The sequence below is a fragment of the Oryctolagus cuniculus genome, chromosome 18 (genome assembly GCF_964237555.1).
Source record: "Oryctolagus cuniculus chromosome 18, mOryCun1.1, whole genome shotgun sequence".
NCBI classification, from domain to species: domain Eukaryota; kingdom Metazoa; phylum Chordata; class Mammalia; order Lagomorpha; family Leporidae; genus Oryctolagus; species Oryctolagus cuniculus.
The window spans coordinates 8784971-8811750 of NC_091449.1; the positions used below are offsets into that span (position 1 = coordinate 8784971).

Consider the following 26780-nt stretch of genomic DNA (forward strand, 5'->3'; position numbering starts at 1 on the left):
CAAGAAATGGAAAAATCTTCCATGCTCATGGATTGGAAGAATCAACATCATCAAAATGTCCATTCTCCCAAAAGCAATTTAGAGATTCAATGCAATCCCAATCAAGATACCAAAGACCTTCTTCTCAGATCTAGAAAAAATGATGCTGAAATTCATATGGAGACACAGGAGACCTGGAATAGCTAAAGCAATCTTGTACAACAAAAACAAAGCCGGAGGCATCACAATACCAGATTTCAGGACATACTACAGGGCAGTTGTAATCAAAACAGCATGGTACTGGTACAGAAACAGATGGATAGACCAATGGAACAGAATTGAAACACCAGAAATCAACCCAAACATCTACAGCCAACTTATATTTGATCAGGGATCTAAAACCAATTCCTGGAGCAAGGACAGTCTATTCAATAAATGGTGCTGGGAAAACTGGATTTCCATGTGCAGAAGCATGAAGCAAGACCCCTACCTTACACCTTACACAAAAATACACTCAACGTGGATTAAAGACCTAAATCTATGACCTGACATCATCAAGTTATTAGAGAACATTGGAGAAACTCTTCAAGATATTGGCACAGGCAAAGAATTTCTGGAAAAGACCTGGGAGGCACAGGCAGTCAAAGCCAAAATCAACTATTGGGATTGCATCAAATTGAGAAGTTTCTGTATTGCAAAAGAAACAGTCAGGAGAGTGAAGAGGCAACTGACAGAATGGGAAAAAATATTTGCAAACTATGCAACAGATAAAGGGTTAATAACCAGAATCTACAAAGAGATCAAGAAACTCCACAAAAACAAAACCAACAACCCACTTAAGAGATGGGCCAAGGACCTCAATAGACATTTTTCAAAAGAGGAAATCCAAATGGCCAAGAGACACATGGAAAAATGTTCAGGATCACTAGCAATCAGGGAAATACAAATCAAAACCACAATGAGGGTTCACCTCACCTTGGTGATAATGGCTCACATTCAGAAATCTACCAACAACAGATGCTGGCGAGGATGTGGGGAAAAAGGGACACTAACCCACTGTTGGTGGGAATGCAAAGTTGTTAAGCCATTATGGAAGTCAGTCTGGAGATTCTTCAGAAACCTGAAGATAAACCTACCATTCAACCTAGCCATCCCACTCCTTGGAATTTACCCAAATGAATTTAAATTGTGAAACAAAAAAGCGGTCTGCACCCGAATGTTTATTGCAGCACAATTCACATTAGCCAAGACCTGGAATCAACCTAAATGCCCAACAGTAGACTGGATAAAGAAATTATGGGATATGTACTCTGCAGAATACTATATCGCAGTAAAAACAATGAAATCCAGTCATTTGCAACAAAATGGAGGAATCTGGAACACATCATGCTGAGTGAAATAAGCCAGTCCCAAAGGAACAAATATCATATGTTCTCCCTGATCGGTGACAACTGACCGAACACCAAAAACAAAACCTGTTGAAGTGAAATGGACACTATGAGAAATGGTGACTTGATCAGCATAGCCCTGACCATTAATGAACAACTTAATATGTTATCCCTCTTAGTATTTTTTTGTCTGTTCTACTTAATACTACTGGTTTAATTTTGTAATTAATACACAGTTATTCTTAAGTGTTGAAATTTAACTGGAATGTGATCCCTGTTAAACATAAGAGTGGGAATAAGAGAGGGAAGAGATGTACAATTTGGGACATGCTCAAGCTGACTTACCCCAAATGGTAGAGTTAGAAACATACCAGGGGATTCCAATTCAATCCCATCAAGGTGGCATGTACCAATGCCATCTCACTAGTCCAAGTGATCAATTTCTGTTCACAGTTGATCATAATGAAAGGACTAAGAGTCAAAGGGAGCACATAAACATGTCTAGTACCTGCTAATACTAACCGATAGAATAAATAAAGGGGAGAGCGATCCAACATGGGAAGCGAAATACTCAGCAGACTCATAGAATGGTGGATGTCCTAAACAGCACTCTGGCCTCAGAATCAGCCCTAAAGGCATTCGGATCCGGCTGAAAAGCTCATGAGAGTATTTCAGGCATGGAAAGCCAAGACACTCTGGCAAAAAAAGGGGACCTAAATGAAAGATCTCTGTGAGTGAGATCCCAGTGGAAAAAACAGGTCTTCAAAGAAGGAGGCACCTTTCTCTGAAGGGAGGAGAGAACTTCCACTTTGACTATGACCTTGTCTAAATAATTTAAGAGTTGGTGAACTCAAAAGGCTTCCCTATCCTTGGAAACTCATGACTGGAGCATAGGGAGATTACTGATGCCATAAACAGGAGTGTCAATTTGTAAAGTCAACAACAGGATTCACTGTGTATTTACTCCTCATGTAGGATCTCTGTCCTTAATGTGCTGTACATTGAGATTTAATGCTATATGTAGTACTCAAACAGTATTTTTCACTTTGTGTTTCTGTGCGGGTGGAAACTGTTGAAATCTTTACTTTATGTATACTAAACTGATTTTCTGTATATAAAGATAATTGAAAATGAATCTTGATAAGAATGGAAGGGGAGAGAGAGCAGGAAAGGGGAGGGTTGTGGGTGGGAGGGAAGTCATTGGGGCGGGCGGGAAGCCAACGTAATCCATAAGCTGTATTTTTGAAATCTATATTAATTAAATAAAAGTTAAAAAAAATTAAGTAATCAAAGGCCAGCACTGTGGTTCAGCAGGTAAATCCACCGCTTGCAGTGCCGGCATCCCATATGGGCATCAGTTCGAGACCCGGCTGCCCCACTTCCAATCCAGCTCTGCTGTAGTCTGGGAAAGCAGTAGAGGATGGCCCAACTGCTTGGGCCCCTATATCAGTGTGGGAGACCCGGAGGAAGCTGCTGGTTCCTGCCTTCAAATCAGTGCAGCTCTGGCTGTTACAATCATCTGGGGAGTGAACCAGCAGATGGAAGACCTCTCTCTCTCTCTCTCTGCCTCTCTGTAAGTCTCTTTTTCAAATAAATTAATTACATCTTTAAAAAATTTATTTTCACTTCATTTGAAAGGCAGAGATCAATAGAGACGGATCCATCTGCTGATTCATTCCCCGGATGTCTGCGACAGCCTGGCTGGGCCAGTCTGGAGTTAGGGGCTGGGAACTGCATCCAGGTCTCCCACATGGGTGGCAGGGGACCAAGCACGTTGGCTGTCACCTCCCTGAACGTGCATTTGCTGAGTGCTGGTTGGAACCGGACACTCACATGTGGGATGCCAGCAACCCCAAGGTGCCGTAACCACTGTGCCAAATGAGTGCCTCGAAACTCCTCTCCTCTATTCCACAGGCTTGTCGTAGTCCTCTCAAAGGGCTGAGATTTTCAGTCTAGGAAGTTGCAACAGTGGTACTAGTGTGAAACATAGCCTTGGTGGTTCTTAATAAAATGCGATTTTCACCTTTAAAAAAAAAAGACTTGATTTATTAGCTGTTGCTGTCAGTGTTGTGTTCACTACATTATGTGATGAAGGGAATGCTCTTTTTCTGTCCATAGGAAGAGTTTTTAGACATTGTTTATTCCTCACCATTGAGGCAATCATTGGGATGCTTGGTGGAATGATATATTTTCCTGCAACTCAGTTCCATCACGTGAAACTTTGCACATTGGTGACTTTCTATAATTCTAATGTATTTTTGGTGAGTCATGTTTTCTGGGGATTTGCCCATATGTCTCAACCTTCCAAATTTATTGGAATAGTCACAATATCATCTTTAAAACTATTTTTAAGTTCTCTGTTTTGATTTTTAACATTTTAAGTCAGATATTATTGGTATCTTCTCTTTAGGAAGCGCTACCATCTCTCTAGAGGTTTGGCAATGTTGTTATTCTTCAGAATAACTGCATTTTGACTTTATGTTTCTATAATGTGTTTCACAATACTGAAAGGTTTTTTTCACTTTGTTCTTACTAAGGAAAGTTTTTTTGAACTTAGTGAAAAATCAATGATAATATAAAATATCCTTTCCTTTTTAGAATTCATTATAATTCTGCTATGATAAATTATTCTGTTCAGTTAAACCCTGTACTTTGTTCTCATTTGGTTCAGTGTTTGCCGTATGGCTGCACTGATTACATGGTGCATGTTCTAGTGAAAAGGGAGGTTGGGCATTTGATAGAGACGCATGTGTTGGTGAAGGCATTAGGTGCAGAGGATGAACTGAGCTGCTCAACTTCTTCATTGTCTGACTCCCTCTTTGCTTGGTGGTTCTGAAATTGCATTGCCTTTGCTTACGTGTCTTACTACAATGGTGGATTCCCCTCCATGTTCTGATCCTTTCATGTGTTTGCATGTTTAGTGTTGATGCTCACAGATTTACAACCTTCGTTTTTGTCATGTGCACTTCATTATATCCAGATTTTTTGTTCCATAAATGTTTGTTTTCCAGTTTTATTTTGCATGCACCTTTTTTCTGTTGCTAGGTTTGTATTTTGTCATCTTCCTTTATTTTGGATTTTGCCTTTCTTCTTTATTGGACTTTTTTTAAAAGATATATTTATTTATTTGAAAGTCAGAGTTACACAGAGAGAGGAGAGGCAGAGAGAGGTCTTCCATCCGATGGTTCACTCCCCAATTGGCCGCAACGGCCAGAGCTACACCAGGAGCCAGGAGCTTCTTCTGGGTCTCCCACACAGGTGCAGGGGCCCAAGGACTTGGGCCATCTTCTACTGCTTTCCCAGGCCATAGCAGAGAGCTGGATTGGAAGAGGAGCAGCCGGGACTAGAACCGGCGCCCATATGGGATGCTGGTGCTTCAGGCCAGGGTGTTAACCCACTGCGCCACAGTGCCGGCCCCTATTGGACTTTTTTTTTTTTTTTTAACAGGCAGAGTTAGACAGCAAGAGAGACAGAGAGAAAGGTCTTCCTTCTGTTGATTCAGCCCCCAAATGGCTGCTATTGCTGGTGCACTGTGCCAATCTGAAGCCAGGAGCAGGTGCTTCCTCCTAGTGTTCATATGGGTGCAGGGCCCAAGTACTTGGGCCATCCTCCACTGCCTTCCCAGGCCACAGCAGAGAACTGGACTGGGAGAAGAGAAACTGGGACAGAATCCGGCACCCCAACTGGGACTAGCACCCTGGGGTGCCGGCACTCAGGTGGAGGATTAGCCTAGGGAGCCCTGGCTCCAGGTGGACATGTTTCTTTCTTTCTTTCTTTCTTTCTTTCTTTCTTTCTTTCTTTCTTTCTTTCTTTCTTTCTTTCTTTCTTTCTTTCTTTCGACAGGCAGAATTAGACAGTGAGAGAGAGATAGAGAGAAATGTCTTCCTCTCATTTGTTCACCCCAAAAATGGCCGCTGCGGCTGGTGTGCTGTGCCGATGCAAAGCCAGGAGCCAGGTGCTTCCTCCTGTTCTCCCATGCAGGTGCAGGGCCCAAGCACTTGGGCCATCCTCCACTGCCCTCCTGGGCCACAGCAGAGAGCTGGACTGGAAGAGGAGCAACTGGGACAGAATCTGGCGCCCCAACCGGGACTAGAACCCAGGGTGCTGGCGCCGCAGGCAGAGGATTAGCCTAGTGAGCTGTGGCACTGGCCAGGACATGTTTCTTTTACAAACGTTGTAATGATCTTTAAGTTTCATGTGTCTAATATTTAATGGACACACCTTATGTCTAGAGGTCAAAATTGGCCCTATGTATCATGCCCCATCCAATCACTTTTGGACTGTGTGTTTGTATTTATATGGATGCATTGGATGGCACATAGTTGGGATGTGGTATTTTTGACTCTTGTATTCTCTGCTTTTACTTTGTGATTTAGACTGTTTTCAGCTTTGTGGTGGTATAAGTGGTAGATGAAAGCCTATTTGATCGCTGACATATTGGGATGATTTGACATACATTTGATATGAGTGCTACAACTAAGTTCATTAGCATATCATTCACCTTCCATAGAAACCTTATATGTTGGGGAGAGCATCATAAGAGCTGTGTTGTGAACAAATATCGATGATATAGTACATTATTATCAAGTATATTCCACTCATATTGCAGCAGCTATCCAGAAAGTATTCATCTTCAAACTGCAAGGTTGTACCCTTTCACTAACATCGCTCTCCTCTACCTTATCATTCCTGAGAATCACCTTTCCTCTGTTTCTCAAAATTTGATATTTTGTAGTCCATTTAGAAGTGAGATCATAACTAGAAATCTATATAGTAAAGAATGGTAATGTGTGCGCGACAAAGACAATTGAGAAGAGTAAGTCTCTGAGAGAATGATATAGGCAACAACTCCAAAAATCAACAAACACAAATATTAAAGATATTAATTTAGAAGTCACCCTCAGTGACTGCCATAGCATTCCTGTTCTCACTATATTTGTGAACCAACTCACTCTACTCTGTTTCCCCTAAAAGTGTTCAAAATATGCTTGGGCCAAAATGTTTATTTTATATGTGCTGCAGGGAGCACAACTCAGTGATGATTTGCTAGACTGGGCTCATCAACTGTCATGTGACTTCTTGGGGCCCCAAAGTTCTATGGTATGGGATATCCTGTGCATTGTGGGAAATTTTGTGCATGGTGGGAAATTTAACAGCAATCTTGGACTCTACCCACTGTGTGACAGGAGCTCTGCACCAAGTGTGAGACCAAATATGTCTCCAAACACTGCTGGTTGGATGAGGGGAGGAGAAAAAGCCACACTTGAAAACTCCATGCTACTTCCTTCTGTATTTTGAAATTGAATTATATATTCAGAGTGTCATAATATGTGAGTGGTTAAATGTTTTCTGTCTTGAAAGAATTGTGTCTGCAATCTAATTTGTAAGAAAGAAGTTCAGATATCCATAGTACTGTACATGAATCAGAAATGTAGTGTTCTTTAGAAAGGATAGGATAGACACATATCATCAGAGGTAAGAAGCAAGCTAATACTCTGAAGAAAAAAATCACTTTTAATGTAAATTGTCATTCTCAGATGCCATCATGCCCTAATGTGAATGTAGGATGTGAGCATCCGGGTTCTCCTTCTTCATATCAGTTATTTCTGTAGTCTGAAGTTCAAACACTGTCCACTATTCAGTTCCTGGAAGTGGCACAGCCAAGTCTGAAATAGAAAATTTGACCATTTGTCCTCCCTCCCTAACACTTAACTGTCAGTCTTCACATTCTTCAAATGTTCCATGTTAAGAACATCATGTCACAGTACAATCTATTTATTTTCCAGTGGATGCAACCTTACCTAACTGAAACGTCATTGACATGTTTCCAGGTAACACAATTTTGAGATTTTTTCTCATAGCTCAGATTTTTATTGGTGTCATGGCCAATTCATTTCTCTTTATGAACTATATTTATGCCTTCCTAATCCAGCCTCAGCTGAAGAAGCCCATAGATTGCATTTTCATGCACCTGACAGTGGCCAAGATTGTAACCATCGTGTTCCAGTCAATACCAGACATCGTGTCATCCTTTGGAATCAAATGTTTTTAGATAATGCTGGCTGTCAAACTGTTTTTTTACATCTACAGAGTTACTCGGGGTCTTTCTATCTGCACCACCTCTCTCCTGAGTGCATTTCAAGCCATCACTATTAGCCCCAGCCATTCTACATGGGCGTGGCTGAAATCTAAGCTGTCTACCTGGGTTTTCCCCTCTTTTCTTTTCTTCTGGATCATCAACATGCTGATCTACATCCACATCATTGAAACTGTAAGAGCCAAATGGAATTTCACTGTTGTTGGTCATGGGTTTGTTCATGCGTACTGTCAAACTAGGCAGTCTGGAGATCACCATTCAGGGTCATTTGTAAGTGTCATGCTGACTTGTGATGTCCTGTTTGTGGCACTGATGATCGTGTCCAGCTTCTACATGGTGGGGCTCCTCTACAGACACCACAGGAGAGCCCGGCACATCCACAGCTCCAGCCTTTCCAGGCAGACGTCTCCAGAAAACAGAACTACCCACACTATCCTTTTAGCTGGCATTTTGTTTTGTGTTCTTTTACCTTTGCAATACCTTTGTGACCCTTTATGCATTCTATATACCTGAGAAAGACTCAAGATTGGTGGGCATTACTGGAATTTTATCATCATGCTACCCAACATTCTGCCCATTTTTGCTGATGAAAAATAACAAAAATATTCCCAAATTGACTTCTTGCCTTTAATGATGAGAATGCCTTTTTCTCCAAGTACTTTCCTTGGTTGATCTGACATCATTTATCACAGAGGAGTCCATAAAATTTTATGAGGAAACAAAGGCAGGTGACCATGGAACTAATCTCACTTGAAGTATTTGGTCCATTTAGAAAACACATTTTAAAATGTTAAATTGAATCAATATATAAATTTTCAAACTGTGTACATGTTTGAGTTATGCTTTGGGTGTAATTAACATATTGTCTATTATTAAAGTTAGTTACTTCTGCTTTTAATGGATCTACTGGAAAATGCGAAATTATATTTGGTGCTTGCCACATATCTGTGCAGCTGTGCTGCTCAAGAGAACTTCCATATTCATTTATGAAATTTTAACACCCAAGTCTCATTTTTCAGGGACTTGGCTAGAGGTCAGATGTGCATCCAGAGACCTCAGGAGATAAAACACAGGAATTCCTAAAGAATGGGATGCAGTAAAAATACATGTCCCTGTGTAAATAGTTCAGAAAACAGAGGTGATGAAGATGGGAAATCCAGTAGGTTCATTGTTTAACAGACAATGAAATGCAGGGGTGTCTCCCAGCATGTGCATAAATGCTTCCGTAAGATCCCCTCCCCTTCTCATGCTCCTAACTTTGTTATTAGGATCCAGTTCCTTGTGCTGTCCAGGTGTTGTGTGCTGTGGTTAAATACCCACCAGTAATGGCCTGAGGCTTTCCCAGTGGTTGGGGTGTAGAGACTTTCAGTGTATTTACTTCACAAAATATTTTTAATCAATACAGTTTTTTCCAAAGTTAATCTTCTCTATCTTGAAGTCTCTAACCCACTTGCTGTTCTGTTCTGTTTCTCAGGGACATCAACACATGCTCTGCAACTTGAATCCTAGCACATGTCTTTGTCCCCAAGGCTGATGGATTTCACTTCACATCACCATTAGATTCCAAGGGTTGGACCCCAGTCTTTCAGGAGCTCACATTTCCACTCTCTTCAGTTTTCTGTGGTCCCAACCCATTATTTAATGCCAGAAAGAGGCTCTTCCTGTGAAGAAACTCAGTTTATTACAGGAGCTCATAACACCTGTGCTTTATCCTGCTGTGTCAGGATGACATTTGGAAATACCCCTCAGAGAAAGAACTGCTAAGATCAATCCCATTCACAATAGCTACAAAAACAATCAAATACCTTGGAATAAACTTAACTAAGGACGTTAAAGATCTCTATGAGGAGAATTACAGACTCTTAAAGAAAGAAATAGAAGAGGATACCAAAAAAATGGAAAAATCTTCCATGCTCATGGATTGGAAGAATCAATATCATCAAAATGTCCATTCTCCCAAAAGCAATTTAGAGATTCAATGCAATACCAATCAAGATACCAAAGACATTCTTCTCAGATCTAGAAACAATGATGCTGAAATTCATATGGAGATGCAAGAGATCTCAAATAGCTAAAGCAATTTTGTACAACAAAAACAAAGCTAGAGGCATCACAATACCAGATTTCAGGACATACTACAGGGCAGTTGTAATCAAAACAGCATGGTACTGATACAGAAACAGATGGATAGACCAATGGAACAGAATGGAAACACCAGAAATCAACCCAACCATCTATAGCCAACTTATATTTGATCAAGGATCCAAAACCAATCTCTGGAGCAAGGACAGTCTATTCAACAAATGTTGCTGGGAAAACTGGATTTCCACATGCAGAAGCATGAAGCAAGACCCCTACCTTACACCTTACACAAAAATACACTCAACATGGATTAAAGACCTAAATCTATGACCCGACACCATCAAATTATTAGAGAACATTGGAGAAACCCTGCAAGATATCAGCACTGGCAAAGACTTCTTGGAAAAGATCCAGGAGGCACAGGCAGTCAAAGCCAAAATTAACATTTGGGATTGCATCAAATTGAGAAGTTTCTGTACTGGAAAAGAAACAGGAAAGTGAAGAGGCAACTGACAGAATGGGAAAAAATATTTGTAAACTATGCTACAAATAAAGGAGTAATAACCAGAACCTACGATGAGATCAAGAAACTCCACAGCAACAAAACAAACAACCCACTTGAGAGATTAGTCAAGGACCTCAATAGACATTTTTTCAAAAGAGGAAATCCAAATGGCCAAGAGACATATGAAAAAATGTTCAGGATCACTAGCAATCAGGGAAATACAAATCAAAACCACAATGAGCGTTCACCTCACCTTGGTGATAATGGCTCACATTCAGAAATCTACCAACAACAGATGCTGGCGAGGATGTGGGGAAAAAGGGACACTAACCCACTGTTGGTGGGAATGCAAAGTTGTTAAGCCATTATGGAAGTCAGTCTGGAGATTCCTCAGAAATTTGAATATAACCCTACCATTCAACCTAGCCATCCCACTCCTTGGAATTTACCCAAAGGAATTTAAATTGGCATACAAAAAAGTGGTCTGCACCTTAATGTTTATTGCAGCTCAATTCACAATAGCTAACACCTGGAATCAACCTAAATGCCCAACAGTAGACTGGATAGAGAAATTATGGGATATGTACTCTATAGAATACTATACAGCAGTAAAAAATTTGAATCTGGTCATTTGCAACAAAATGGAGGAATCTGGAAACATCATGCTGAGTGAAATAAGCCAGTCCCAAAGGGACAAATATCATATGCTCTCCCTTATTGGTGACAACTAACTGAGCACCAAAATGAAAATCTGTTGAAGTGAAATGGACACTATGAGAAATGGTGACTTGATCAGCCCTTGCCCTGACTGTTGATGAACAACTTAATACTTTATCCCTTTTAGTATTTTTTTCTGTTTGTTCTACTTAATACTATTGGTTGAATTCTGTAATTAATACACAATTATTCTTAAGTGTTGAAACTTAACTGAAAAGTGATCCCTGTTAAATATAAGAGTGGGAATAAGAGAGGGAGGAGATGTACAATTTGGGACATGCTCAATCGGACTTGCCCCAAATGGTAGAGTTAGAAACGTGCCAGGGGATTCCAATTCAATCCCATCAAGGTGGCATGTACCAATGCCATCTCACTAGCCCCAGTGATCAAGTTACACAGCAGACTCATAGAATGGCAGATGTCCTAAACAGCACTCTGGCCTCAGAATCAGCCCTAAAGGCATTCGGATCTGGCTGAAAAGCCCATGAGAGTATTTCAGGCATGGAAAGTCAAGACACTCTGGCAAAAAAAAAACAAAAAACAAAAAACAAAAAACAAAAAACAAAAAAAACCTAAATGAAAGATCTCTGCTAGTGAGATCCTAGCGGAAAGAACGGGCCATCAAAGAAGGAGGTACCCTTCTCTGAAGGGAGGAGAGAACTTCCACTTTGACTATGACCTTGTCCAAATATGATCAGAGTCAGCGAACTCAAAAGGCTTCCATAGCCTTGGAAACTCATGACTGGAGCCTAGGGAGATAACTGATGCCATAAACAAGAGTATCAAATTGTTAAGTCAACAACAGGAGTCACTGTGCACTTACTCCTCATGTAGGATCTCTGTCCTTAATGTGCTTTAATGCTGTAACTAGTACTCAAACAGTATTTTTCACTTTGTGTTTCTGTGGGGGTGCAAACTGTTGAAATCTTTACTTAATATATACTAAACTGATCTTCTGTATATAAAGATAATTGAAAATGAATCTTGATGTGAGTGGAAGGGGAGCGAGAGTGGGGGGTGGGAGGGAAATTATGTGGGGGGAAGCCATTGTAATCCATAAGCTGTACTTTGGAAATTATATTCATTAAATAAAAGTTAAAAACAAAAGGAAATAACCCTCAGAGACCTTCAACTAAGAACTGGTCCATCACTTAGTGGTGGTCTGTCCTCCACCATTGCCTCTTTCTGCTCCAGGATTAAGTTAAGTTTCAACACTTAAGAATAATTGTGTATTAATTACAGAATTCAACCAATAGTATTAAGTAGAACAAACAGAAAAAAATACTAAAAGGGATAAAGTATTAAGTTGTTCATCAACAGTCAGGGCAAGGGCTGATCAAGTCACCATTTCTCATAGTGTCCATTTCACTTCAACAGATCTGGTCCTGAGCAGGTGTGGCTGCCTCCTGGACGGCTCTCCATTTCCTCCTCTGCCCTCGTCATGGTTTCATTCCCTTGATCAGTGCAGTTTGAAATAGACTTTCCCTTGAATTACCAAATCCAATTCTGGTTTTGTGACCAGCTCTCCTCTCCTTCAGAAGTAGTTTTGAATGTTGAAGTTCAGCAAATTCTCCTGTTCCACGGACTTTCGCAGTGGACCCCCATGAAGCAGCACCCAGATCCAGAAGCAGAACAGCGCCGCTGTCCTCATCCCTCACGACCCCCGTCTCCACCGCTGTCCCTGTTGGTCTTGTGCTGTTGCCCGTTCATCCATGAGGCGCTCTTGCGTGTCCTGCGTCCTCTTGGAGGTGGTCTGTGTAAGAGCGCCTCTGTCCTGGGTCTGTGTAGGCTGTAAGAGAGTTGAGGGGTCTCCCACTCAGGCTCTTGGCCACGCAGAGGCGACATTGCAATTCCGGGTCTGCTGGCTGGTGCTCAGGCTTTGGAGCCCCTAAGGAAGCACCGCCCTGAGGGCGCGGGGAAGTGACGTCATAGATGGAGCCCGGGTGCAGAGGCTTCTGGGCCCTGTGCTGAGGCGGCCGGGAAGTCCTCTCTGTTACCAGGTTTGATGAGGTCGTCTCTGCAGCTTGGTAGAAACAATAAACATCCTACACAGGTATTTACACTAGAAAGCCAACAGTCACAAGAATTCCCTTTGAGAGAAACTGTCCCCAACATTTCCTCCAGGCTCCTTGCTTTGTCCTGCCTGAGCCCTGCCTGGGCCACTTGGGAAGGGAACCAGCTGATGAAAGCTCTGCTCTCTCTCTGCCTCTTCCTCTCTGTAACTGTAACTTTCAAATAAATACAATCTTTTAAAAGAAATGTAAGAAGGCCACAGTTCCACTGGAGTGTACACATGGGCTGAAACTCACAATCATATCCCAGAGTGACCACTTCATTCCTACATATGTTTTTGCATTCACATTAGCTGCCAGAGGTTATTTTAATTCAAATTTTATATTTCTATATGCAAATTAAAATTTTCATAAGTGGGGTAAATCAATAGAATGATTAAAAATGGAAATATTACAAACCACAGTGGGAATCTTATCAGTGTACTTTAGTCATTAACATAAACACAACCCAGAACAACAGCAGGGTGCCCTAAATATGAATAAGACATTGAACACCCTTGACCTACCTCATAGAACAGTAATTCCAACAGTTACACAAAATCCTTATGTTTCTTTCCCCAGCTGTGGAGGCACTTGGAAAAAGCAACTGTGCAGTGAACTCACAGTGAGTATCCATAGAATTCAAGAGTTTAATTCATTTAGACATGTGTGGTCTGTGTACAGTCATAATGAGTTACAGACTAGAAGGAAATCATTAAAAATATTTATTTATTTGAAATGCAGAGTTACAGAGAGATAGTGAGAGAACAGAGAGGTCTTCACCTGCTGGTTCACTCCCCAAATGGGTCCAATGGCTAGAGATGGGCCTTGCTGACGCTAGGAGATAGGAGATTTTTCCATGTCTCCCCCGTGGGTGCAGGGGCTCAAGTGCTTAGGCCATTTTCTGTTGCTTTCCCAGTCACATCAGCAGGGAGCTGGATCAGAAGTGGAGCAATTACAACAAACAGGCACCGATAGAGGATGCTGGCACCACAGGCATCAACTTTATCTGCTACACAACATGCCAGCCCCCAAATAAATAATTGAATAGGAAACAGTGCTCATAGCCCTTATCCATACACATTCAACCCTAAGAATAGTATTTCTAGATAACAGAGAAAAGTGAACTAAAATTTATCCCTATAAAGTCCATTATGTAAATAAGTGTGAGGATTGAATGAGCCCCTTATAAGAAAACAATGAGGCCGGGTCCGTGGCTCACTAGGCTAATCCTCCACCTTGCGGTACCGGCACACCAGGTTCTAGTCCTGGTTGGGGCGCTGGATTCTGTCCCGGTTGCCCCTCTTCCAGGCCAGCTCTCTGCTGTGTCCCCGGAGTGCAGTGGAGGATGGCCCAAGTGCTTGGGCCCTGCACCCCATGGGAGACCAGGATAAGTACCTGGATCCTGGCTTCGCATCAGTGCGGTGTGCCGGCCGCGGCGGTCATTGGAGGGTGAACCAATGGCAAAAGGAAGACCTTTCTCTCTGTCTCTCTCTCTCACTGTCCACTCTGCCTGTGAAAAAAAAAAAAAGAAAAGAATGATACTAGAATAAGCAGCAGGGACCGGTAATATGCAGCAAGTTAACCTCCCGCTTGTAAGCCAGCCCGCCCATGGAGTGTCAACTGCCCCTCTGTCAAATCAGCTTCCTTCCGGGGTGCCTAATTAGGCAGCACTTGGGTCCAAGCAGTTTCACAGTTGGGATTCCTGGCTCCTGGCTTCAGCGTGGAGCAGCCTCAGTCATTTTGACAATTTGGGGAAAGAACCTGCAGATAGAAGATATTCTCTCTCTGTCTCTCTCTCTCCATTCTGCCTTTCAAACAAATGTTTAAATATATAAAAATAACAAAGTGATTCCCCAAAAAGACATTAATAGGATTGAGAGATAAAAACAGAAACTCATAGAAAATAACCACAAATTTAAAGGGAAAATAAAGTAAAATTTCAGGTCTTGAATAGAAAATTAAGAAGCCAATAGTGAGGTCATGATTGCCACCAGCTGTTGGAGATGAACTTCTGATGACGTGTGTCGTCCTGAAGTTTACTTTCTGATGCTGCTCAGCTGGGGAAAATACAGCCCTAAGCACTGACTTTGTGCTGCCCTGGAGGAAACGCCGTACGTTACCCCAGGAGACTCATTGTGCGTCTGGGAGGGCGATTTGGGGCTCTCCTGTGGTCGTCAAAGGGAAGATGATAAACAAAGCCCTGGATGTAGCAGATGACAAGGTGACCGGTGTCCACCGGGAGGAGACGTTCCGCCAGCCCGGGGCCTGATCCGCAGTCAGTGCCGGGCAGGCCCAGCCTGTGCAGGACGCCCCCAGTAAGGACCCTGCACCCCCAGCCTGGGGCAGGAGGGCAGTGAGGCCTCTCCCCCTGCCTGCTCCCCACTATGGCTGCTCACACCAACTCCTTTTTGTTGTCTTCAGATGCATCCTCCAAGTTTCTGTGACCTTTACTTATATGTTCTTGTTCTTGTTGGCAGTTCTTTCTTTCATCTCACTATTTGTTTTCTCGTGCTTCATTCTTTTCTTTTCCCATTGTCTGAACCTCTCCACATCTCTCACTGCCCTCGGCCACTGAGTGTTCTTTGCTTTTGCCCTATGCTCTGCTCTTTTCAGTACCTACCTGATGTTTAGGACACTGGAATAAATGTGTCTAATTTCATTTTAAAAAACTCCTTTCCTACTTTTTGTTATTTTCATTTGTTTTTCTTCCATCATTCCATTTCTAGTTATTACTTCTTATTTCAAATTAATGTATACCCATTATATTTAAAAAGGGTACAGTCACACTTAGATCAATTTATGTCATCATTTCTGATTAGAGATTTTATCACATTGTGACATTTATCCTATGTTTTTGATATACTAAACAGTGCAATTTATGTTAGAACTTCAGATGGTTTTTATTCTGACTTCACTCTCAGTAACCTTGAAAATTCATCAAGTCTTTAAGTAATGTAGCCAATGTCTCTGTGAATGTCTCTTAAAATATATCATCAGTGATAAGACTGTGCATTTCTTTGTAATGACATTGATATTATTCTGTTTCTTAAAAGAGACCCCTGAACAAGCATGATGAATAGAAGTAGAAATAGCAGCTATTTTTATTCATTTGTCTCAAAGCAAAACATGGTGATATTTAGCCATTATATGATAGTGTCAACATTGTAGATATTTTATCACAGAATATTAAGCCTTTCTTTTGCCATATAATTTTTAGCCATTTATAGGAATAGAATTTATCACAGTATTTTATGTATCAACTGAAGTGCTAATCCATTCTTCTCCTTTAATCTACAACTGTGGTGAATTTTACATGTAACCATTATAATGTTCCCTTTACCCTTCATATATAGGTGATCTGGTCAGTTGCTACACTCATTTTGGAGAATACTGAATTCATTTACAATCAATTTGTGTAGGTTATTTTCCATTTGACACTTGGAGTAGGTAGTCTCATTATTATGCTTTTCAGCCTGGCTTATTAATTACTTCAGCCTTATTTATTAATCATAATGTATTTTTTTTGACAGGCAGAGTGGACAGTGAGAGAGAGAGACAGAGAGAAAGGTCTTCCTTTTGCCATTGGTTCACCCTCCAATGGCCGCCACGGCTGGCGTGCTGCGGCCGGTGCACCGCGCTGATCGGAAGCCAGGAGCCAGGTGCTTCTCCTGGTGTTCCATGGGGTGCAGGGCCCAAAGACTTGGGCCATCCTCCACTGCACTCCCTGGCCACAGTAGAGAGCTGGCCTGGAAGAAGGGCAACCGGGACAGAATCTGGTGCCCTGACCGGGACTAGAAGCCGGTGTGCCGGTGCCGCAAGGCAGAGGATTAGCCTAGTGAGCTGCGGTGCCGGCCTAATCATAATGTATTAACAGAATGCTCTTTTTCTCTCTTCAGGAAGTGTTCATTGATTTTTTTTTTTTGTACCTAACCATGGAAGCATTTGTTGGAAATCTTTGTGAAAATGGTTTTTCTTAAGTCTGGCATGATCAGTGTCTTCCCTTTAGGAAGTGGTACCCTCCTTCTAGAAGTTCATTAACTTTGTTATTCTTCAGAATTAACTTGAATTTTGAGTTTATGTTTCCAAATGCATTTCACAATACGTATGGATTTTTTCGCTTTGTTGTTACTGAGATATGTTTATCTTTTGAACATAGTGAGAAATGAGTGTTAATGTAAAATAGCCTTTCCTTGTTGTAATTGATTATAATTGTGTTAAGATACATGTTCTGTTACATTCAACTCTTGCACTTTGTTCTCACTGGGTTCAGTAAGCTGTGGCTGCATTGATCACATGGTGATGTTACAGTGGAGAAGGGAGGTCTGGTATTTGTCAGTGACTGCTGTGTTGGGCAAGGCGGTAGGTGCAGAGAATGAACTGACGTGCTCAACTTCCTCATTGTCTGACTCACGGTTTCTGGTGGTTCTGGAGTCTCTGAAAGCCTTTGGTTCCGTCTCTTACTACAATGGTGGCTTCTCCTAGGTCTTCTTATCCTTTCACGTCTTTATACTAAACGTTGCTGTTGTTTTGTGTTCACAAACTTAACAACTTTGGTTCTTACTGAAGTAGGAGTCATCATATCCAGCTTATCTGTCCCCTAATTGTTAATTTTTCCCCAATATTATTTTGCATGTACCTGCTTTCTGTTGCTTAGTTTGTAGCTTGTCATCTTCCTTTATTTTGAATCCTGGTCATTCTTCTTTATTGGACATGTGTCTTGCAGAAACGTTGTACTCCTCTTGAATTTAGTTCCTCTCGTATAATGTGGACACTCGCTATGTCTGCAGATTAACATTGACCCCATATATCAGGTCCCAGTCACTGACTTTTGGACTAGATGTGCTTTTGTATTTACATTGTGAAAATACCAGAGAGCACATGCTTGGAAAGTGGTATTTATTTAAAGATTTTAAATACATTTAGTTGTAGAGACAGAGAGAGGTCTTCTATCTGCAGTTCACTCCCCAAATAGTTGGAATTGGGCCCATCTAAACAAGGAACCAGGAGCTTTTTCTGGGTCTCCCGTATGCGAGACCAGGCAGTTGCACTATATTCAACTGCTTCCCAGACCATAAGCAGAGAACTTAATCAGAAAAGGAGCAGCTGGGACACAAACTGGGGTCCAAATGGGATGCTGATGCCAGGGGGAGGCCTAGCCTAGTATGCCACAGTGCTGGTCCCTTGATTTACATGTGAAATGAGCACTATAGGCAGGCTAAGTAGCATACTATTCACCTTACATCAGAACCTTTGTGTGCCTGGTGACGGGATGTAAGCTATATATGTTAGCATATTTCAATTATACAACACATTATTAGTTATATAATACATTTTTTATTTCTTTTTTTAACTTTTATCTAATGAATATAAATTTCCAAAGTACAGCTTATAGATTACAATGGCTTCCCCCCCATAACGTCCCTCCCACCCGCAACCCTCCCCTTTCCCACTCATTATTATTAGTCATCCCATATTAAATTAGATATCCAGAATTTATCTTCTTACAACAAAGCTTGTACCCTTTCGCTAACAGCTCTCCATCTCTCTTCCCCGACAGACACCATATCTTCTATTTCTCTGTGTTTGGTATTTATATTTCACATACAAGTGTATTCTTTGAGTCCTGCTCTAAGATTGGTTGGCCATATACATGTAGATTTACTTTTGGGATCTTTGTTCTATCAATGAGTGTATTGATTGATTGCTGTCAGAACATCTGACAATCCAGCTTGGTTTCTCTCACTGAATACAGGTTTTCTTTCTAGTGCTTCTTGCCTTGCACATGCATTCAGGACAGCTTTTTCAGTTTCTGTGACTTGGGTAGGGATGCCTTGAACTCACAGGTCACTGTAAATATTATGCTCTTTTAATGCTATTAGGATGATTCCTTTTTCTGTCTAATTGCCAAGGCTAGGGGTAGCAACAGTGGACATCTTGAGCCGGATCTTACAGGGGAAGCTGTCATCTTTTCATCACTGAGTCTGTTTTAACTGTGAACTTGCCACATGTGGCATTAATGATATTCAGTTCCATTTATCTAGTTAGTTTTTTGAGGTCTTTTTTTTTGTCATGAGAGGATATTCAGTGCTTCAAGTGCTTTTTCTATACCTACGATGTATTATATTATTTTTTCATTCACTCATGTAGTGCATTTCATTTGCTTTTGTGTGTAGAACTATCCTTACATCCCAGAGATGTCCTGATTACGTATGGTGAAATCCATTTATTCTGCATTTAAGTGTCAACATATTTTGTCGAACTTGTTGATAGCAATGTTCATCAGAAATATTGTCCTGTAATTTCCTTTTCTCATGGTGTCCTTCTCTGCCCTTTTTATTTTAAAAGTCAGGGAATATAGTCCTTCTAAAGTGAGTTGGGAAGTATTCCCTGTCTTCATGTTTTGGAGATATTGAGAAGGATGTTTATTATCTTGTCTTTTAATATTTTGTAGAATTCAATAATAAAGCCATCTGTTTCTGGGATTTTCTTTATGGGAGATATTATATTTTTATAGATTTATCTTATTTTTTGGATTTACATACATTTCATAAATAAAACTTTAGTAATATAGTAATTCTTTCCACCCTACCCACCATCCCACCCATCTTACTCTTTCCTCTCCTGTTCCCAGTTTATTATTATGCTCTATTTTAATTGAACATTATATACAGAAGATTAACTCTATTCTGGGTAATGGGTTCAACACTTTGCATAATGGAGAAAAAGAAAATAAGGAAAAAAAGTTAAAAATAATCCAATCAAACAAAACCAAAACTAACCTAAACAACAAAAAACATAAAAAAAAAAAAAAAAAACAAGAACAAAAGCTGTGCCTCAACAGTCCAGACAAGGGCTCTTCAAAGTCGCTGCATCTGGATGGTAATTTGCTTTTTTTGTAAACTTAATAATCTTTAAACTGGAACACAAGAATGGTACAGCTTTTGTGACCACATAGATATAACTATAATTTGTGTGACATAAGAATATCTTCCACTTAATTCACTAAAATGATGTAATTCTTTGAGAACAAGTTTTACAATAATTCTTTAATACAACTCTTTGAGGACAGAGGTCCTGCATGGGAAGTTAATGCACTGTGACTCCTGTTGTTTATTTAAAAATCAACATTATTTATAATGTCAGTGATCACCCAAAGCTCTTGACATGAGCTGCCTAGGCTATGGAAGCCTTTTGGATCCACAAACTCCTTCATATTTTGAGAAGGCTATAGGCAAAGGGGAAGCTCTCTTATCCCTTCAGAACAAAGTACATCCTTCTTTGGTGGCAGCTTTTTTCCGCTGGGGCCTCACCCACAGAGATCCTTCATGTAGATCAATTTTTGCCACAGTGTCTTAGCTTTCCATGCCTGAAATGCTCCCCTGGGCTTTTCAGCTAGACCAGAATAGCTTAAGGGTTGATTCTGAGGTCAGAGTGCTACTTAAGGCAATTGTCATTCTATGAGTCTGCTGTATGGACTGCTCCCCATGTTGGCGCATCCACTCCTTTTTAATTCTGCCTATTATTATTACCAAACACTTATATGATTACTTTAGCACTTAATCCTATATATATGCTCACTTTAACACTTAGAATGTATTTTTACCACTGGGCTTAAGGGGATTTAAGGTCCCATGGCAAGCTTTTAAGCTGTACCCTTAGAAGTAGGTCCATAGGAATGTATGCAGCACTATACAGCTTTACAGTTACAAACTTCATATTTTTCACAATTACAACTTTAGGGTCACAGTGATTCTTCTTCTGTGCCCGCCATCTCACCCACACTCTCTACCCTCTTCCACTTCCCTCTCTTATTCTGACTCTTATTTCTAACTAAGATCTATATTCAATTAACTTTATACATATATGGTTAACTCTATGTTAAGTAAAGAGTTCACCAATTAGTATGAAGAAAAAAAGGGTAAGTAAAATAAGATAAATAAAATAAGATAAAATGAATGAAAAGGAGAAAAATGAAAATACAGAAAACAAAACTGTTCCTCAACAGTGAAGGTATGGGCTGCTCAAGTCATTGCTTCTCAAGGTGTCCATTTCACTTCTACAGGTTGCCTTTTAGGTGCCTATTAGTTATCACAGGTCAGGGAGAACTTACGGTATTTGTCCCTTTGGGGCTGGATTATTTCACTAAATATGATGTTTCCAGCTTCATCCCTGTTGTTGCAAATGACTGGATTTCAATATTTTAACTGCTGTGTGGTATTCCATGGTGTTCATATCTCATAATTTCTTTATCCAGTCTGTAGCTTACAGGCAATTAAGTTGATTCCATGTCGTTGCTATTGTGAACTGAGCTGCAATAAACATGGGGGTACTGATAGCTCTTTCATATGCTGATTTCATTGCGCTTGGGTAAATTAACAGGAGTGGGATGGCTGGGTCATATGGCAGGACTATATTCATGTTTCTGAGGTATCTATACTGTCTTCCATAGTGGGTTTGCCTAACTTACATTCCACCAACAGTAGTTAATTAAGGGTACCTTTTCTCCTGTGATAGACTGCCAATCTTCTTATGCATTTTCTTCAGTTCAGATTTAATATTTTTATTTAAATTTTTAAATAAATTTTTAGCGTTTTCAACATAGTTCATAGATCCAATTCTAAGAATATAAAGAAATTCCCTTCCAGATTTAATATTTCTTTGTGATTCAATGTTGGTAGTTTGCATGTTTTTAGGAAGTGATTCATTACTTCTACTCATATTTCTTTGTGATTCAGTCTAGGTAGTTGTATGTTTTAGGAACTGATGCATTACTTCTAGCTCATGGTCTTCTCTTGTATATCTTTGTCTGAAGTAGGTTTTTATATTGCTTAGTATTTCTGTGGTATCAGTTTCCATGTCTCATCTTTTATTTCTGGTATCACTTATTTTAAGCTACTTTTAAATTTTTTGAATAGGTTGGCTATAATTATCCTCTGCTGCATTTATAATTTTTGCATGAATTTTTTAAATTTATTTCTACTTTCATCTCTGTGTCACTGTCTTTTTGCTTGTTTGCTATCTGTGCCTGTCCTTATCTGCATTCAGATATTTGTATATACAGAAAAAATGAAATGAAAAAGGTCTATATATAGTCTGTGCATCAGCATTTATGTTATCTCTTGATGGACCATGATAGTTTTACTTTTTAAAAATGATTTATATTTATTTATTTGAAAGTCGAGTTACACACAGAGAGAAGGAGAGGTAAAGGCAGAGAGAGAGAGAGAGAGAGAGAGAGAGAGGTCTTCCATCTGCTGCTTCACTCCCCAAAGGCCTCAATGGCCAGAGCTGAGCTGATAAAGCCAGGAACCAGGAGCTTCTTCTGGGTCTCCCATGTGAGTGCAGAGGCCATCTTCTACTGCTCTCCCAGGCCATAGCAGAGAGCTGGATCAGAAGTGGAGCAGCTGGGACTCAAAGTGGCACCCATATGGGAAGCCAGCACTTGAGAGAGAGAGAGAGAGAATCTTCCATCTGATGGTTCATTCCACAAATGGCCACAATAGTCAGAGCTGGGCCAGTGCAAAGCCAGGTACCAGGAGCTTCTTCTGAGTCTCCGTTATGGGTGCAGGTGCCCAAGAACTTGGACCATCTTCTGCTGCTTTTCAGGTGCTTTAGCAGGGAGCTAGATTGGAAGTAGAGCACCTTTACATGAACTAACGCTCACATGGGATTCGGGAGGCACAGACAGCAGCTTTACCTGCTGCATCCCTTTGCCAACCCCAATTCTATTTTTTGATTGGCATGACATGTGATTGTTGAAATTTTAAAGTTGTCTAAATAACATGTTAAAAATGTTTCTTATTTGAAATAATTGTGTCTGCAGTGTAAATTCTTTTTATTTATTTTTTTGACAGGCAGAGTGGACAGTGAGAGAGAGACAGAGAGAAAGGTCTTCCTTTTGCTGTTGGTTCACCCTCCAGTGGCCGCCGCAGCCGGCGCGCTGCAGCCAGTGCACTGCGCTGATCCAATGGCAGGAGCCAGGTGCTTATCCTGGTCTCCCATGGGGTGCAGGGCCCAAGCACTTGGGCCATCCTCCACTGCACTCCCTGGCCACAGCAGAGAGCTGGCCTGGAAGAAGGGCAACTGGGACAGAATCCAGTGCCCCAACTGGTACTAGAACCTGGTGTGCCAGTGCCGCAAGGCAGAGAATTAGCCTAGTGAGCCACGGCGCCAGCCTGTAGTGTAAATTCTAAAAAAGCAATTCATACACACACACACACACTGCATTTCAAGCAGTAGACGTGGATTATTCTTCAGAAAGGTGAATATACACATATTTTTAGAGTTAATAGCACTCTAGGACTCCGAGGAAAATATCACATGCAAATTCTTTGTTCACAGAGGCCAACAGGTCCTTGTGGCCATATAAGAGAGTGAAGGATGTGAACACTTGAATTTTACCTTCTTCATATCACCTGCCTCTACAATCCAAACTTAAAGGATGCCTGGAATCCAGTGCTTGGAAGTCCCACCCTTGTATCTGAAACATAGAAGATTTGAACATTTCAGCACCCATCTCCCAAGCTGAGCTGCTAGGCATCATATCCTTCCACAGGGCACCATATTTTAATAATTTCACAGTGCAACCTATTTTTCCAAAGAGACCAAACTTACCTAATTAAAACGTTGAAAACATCATTGAGATAATGTTTCCAAGTGACACAATTTATAGCTTTTTTCTCATAGCTCAGATGTCCACCAGTGTCACAGCAAACTCACTGCTCTTCATGATCTATATTTACACCTTCCTCATGCAGCCTCAGCTGAAGAAGCCCATAGACTGGATTTTCATGCACCTGACAATGGCCAATATTTTAAACATTATTTTCCATTCAATGCCAGAAATCATGTCATCATTTGGAGTCAAACGTTTCTTGGACAATATTGGTTGTCAAATTTTTTTGTACATATACAGAGTCACCCGGGGTCTTTCCATCTGCACCACCTCTCTCCTGAGTGTATTTCAAGCCATCACTATCAGTCCCAGTAATTCTAAATGGGCAAGGCTGAAGTTTAAACTGTCCACCTGGATTTTCCCCTCTTTCCTTTTCTTCTGGGTCATCAACATGCTGATCTACATCCAGGTCATTAAGGTCATGGGAGCCAAACTGAATTTCACTATGGTTGGCCAGGGATATGTCAATGCATACTGTCAAAGCAAGAAGATGAACATGCGCTATCCGGGACCATTTGTAAGTTCCATGGTGATTCGCGATCTCCTGTTTGTGGCACTGATGATCATGTCCAGCCTCTACATGGTGGGGCTCCTCTACAGACACCACAGGAGAGCCCAGCACATCCACAGCTCCAGCCTATCCAGGCAGACGTCTCCAGAAAACAGAGCCACCCACACTATCCTTTTGCTGGTATTTTGCTTTGTCGTCTTCTATTTTTTACACAACGTTTTGACCCTTTTTGTGCTTTATAGAACTGAGAAAAATACAAGATTAGAGAGCATTAGTGGATTTTTATCAACATGCTACCCGACACTCTGTCCCTTTTTTCTGATGAAAAATAACAAAATGATTCCCAAATTACTCTCCTTCCTTTCAAATATGAGAATGACCTTTCCTCGGAGAGCTTTCAGTGGCTGATTTGACATCTTCAGCCGAGAGGTCTGCACATAGATTTTATGAGGAAATGAATCATGTGACCATGGGACACTGGAAATGAGGCTAGTTTGAGTTGAGCTATGTAGTACTTTTATATACATTCAAATTTTTAAATATTTTTAATAAAAATGAACAAATTAATGTTCACATTGATTACATATTTAAGTTTTTGTATTTTAGGTTAAAATAAAGTGTTATATATTATTAAAGCTAACTGTATCTGCCTAGATTTGTGTTTTTTAATTCAGCTATGAGAAAATACAAAATGGGGCTGGCGCTGTGGTGCAGTGGGTAAAGCCCTGGCCTGAAGCTCTGGCATCCCATATGGGGGCTGGTTCAAGTCCCTTCTGCTCCTCTTCCAATTCAGCTCTCTGCTATGGCTGGGATAGTCCTTGGGCCCCTGCACCCATGTGGGAGACCCAGAAGAGGCTCCTGGCTCCTGATCAGTGTAACTTTGGCCATTGTGGCTATCTTGGGAGGGAACCAGCGGATGGATGACCCCTCTCTGTCTCTACCTCTCTCTGTAACTCTTTCAAATAAATCTGAGAATAAATCTTTAAAAAAACAAAAATGAAAATTCAAAATTAACACATGTGCTTGCCTTAGATTTATGTTCCTAAGAATCCATCCAAAAACATCAAAATACTCAAATCATACATTTGAAGGACTCATGTAGATGGATAGCATCAGTGAACTAAAGCAATAAAACACAGGAACTAATGAGGTTCCTAAGGAATGTCTGTGATGCAGGAAATATATATATACACACATTGCTATAGCTGTCATGGTGCCATAGCAGGTAAAGCCACCACCTGCAGTGCCACCATCCCATATGGGCACCAGTTCGAGTCCCAGCTGCTTCACTTCCAATCCAGCTCTATGCTATGGCCTGGGAAAGCAGAAGATGGCCCAAGTCCTTGGGCTCCTGCACCCATGTAGGAGACCTGGAAGAATCTCCTGGCTCCTGGCTTTGGGTTGCACAGCTCTGGCCATTGTGGCCATCTGTGGAATGAACCAGTGGATGGAAGACCTCTCTCTCTCTCTGCCTCTCCTTCTCTCTCTGTGTAACTCTGACTTTCAAGTAAATAAATAAATCTTTAAAAAATAAAATAAAAAGTTAAACATAAAAAAGCTATGAAAATAGCTGATCAAGAGGTTGGGAGGTCTTGGGGGGTTCAATCCTTAACATACAGTAAAATGCAGGGCTGTCTCTGCGTCTTCATAAACCCACCCACAATGATCCCCTCCCCTTCTCAGGCTGACATATTTGTCATTTGGATCCAGTCCCTTGTGCTGTCCTGAGATGGGTCTCTGCAGTTCAATACTCACCAGCAATGGCCTGAGGCTTTCCCAGTGCTCTGTGGTGCACTGGCTTGCAGTGTTTCCCTTAGCAAGTCTCTTTCTTCAATACTATTTTTCCTTATATTCAGTTTCCCTAATCTTACAGCCTGTGTCCCACTGAAGTCATTGATGAGTTCCAGTCCTCAGGGACATCGCACAGGGCTCTGCAGCCTGAATCCTTGCACATCTCTTTGTCCCCGAGGCTCATGGGTTCCACCTTGTCTGTCCCCTAGATTCCAACGGTCGCATCCCCATCTCTCAAGAGCTCCCATTTCCTCTCTTCAGCTTTCTGTGGTTCAAGCACAATGTCGAACACCAGAAGGAGGCTCTTCCCACGGAGAAACTCACTTTTGTCCATGAGCTTTTAAAAATTGTCCTTTAGCCTGCTGTGTCAGGGTGAAGTTTGGAAACCTGTCAGAGACTGTCAGCTCCGGTTCTGCCACTTGTTTGGGGTACTCGGGAGAAGCAAAGGTTATTCGTTCCCTTTGAAATGTTTTCTGCCCTTTTTCCGTTGGCAGCAGATGATGAGTGAACCAAGTCCTATGGGGTGGTCTGCAGACTTCTTGCTCTGCCCCAACAAAATCCCTGAAAATTGATTCCTATTTGATTGTGCTGGAATCTCTTCACTTGTTTCACCCCCAATTTGGCAGAATCTGAATTTAGCTCAAGCAGGTTCAGAATACATGGTGGTCTGTACACAAATGGAAAAATCAGGGCAAAATTCAAAGCAAAGATTTATCTTTCAAACACTTTGGATTTTTGCAACTAGGATCAGGAAGAGCTGTCTTACACACTGTGTTTCTATTATTGTGATTGACAAGCTTTGTTTAGTCCTTCATCATGCTTCATTGAATGTCTCCTGTGTTTTAAGTTTCTGGAATAGTTTTTGCAATATTCAGATGATTCTGTAAGCTTTTTAGAAACATGAAAGAATTCACTATGTTTGATAGAAGTTTAAAAATCATATTGATTACTTGTTATTCAACTGTTTCTTTTATACTGAGT

At 41.0% G+C, this 26780-nt stretch overlaps 1 protein-coding gene and 1 pseudogene across 1 annotated transcript; both read left to right on the plus strand.

The window, feature by feature from the left end:
* Window positions 7189–8136, plus strand: ORYCUNV1R-PS1563 (vomeronasal 1 receptor oryCunV1R-ps1563 pseudogene; annotated as a pseudogene).
* ORYCUNV1R1661 (vomeronasal 1 receptor oryCunV1R1661) lies at window positions 23469–24416 on the plus strand. The gene has a single exon (NM_001167337.1). It carries the CDS (start codon window positions 23469–23471, stop codon window positions 24414–24416), a length of 948 nt encoding a protein of 315 aa, NP_001160809.1.
* The last annotated feature ends 2364 nt before the right edge of the window (window positions 24417–26780 follow it).

Excerpts from the sequence above, each read along its gene's own strand:
- ORYCUNV1R1661 (NM_001167337.1), top strand. The coding sequence starts at position 23,469 with ATGTTTCCAAGTGACACAATTTATAGCTTTTTTCTCATAGCTCAGATG.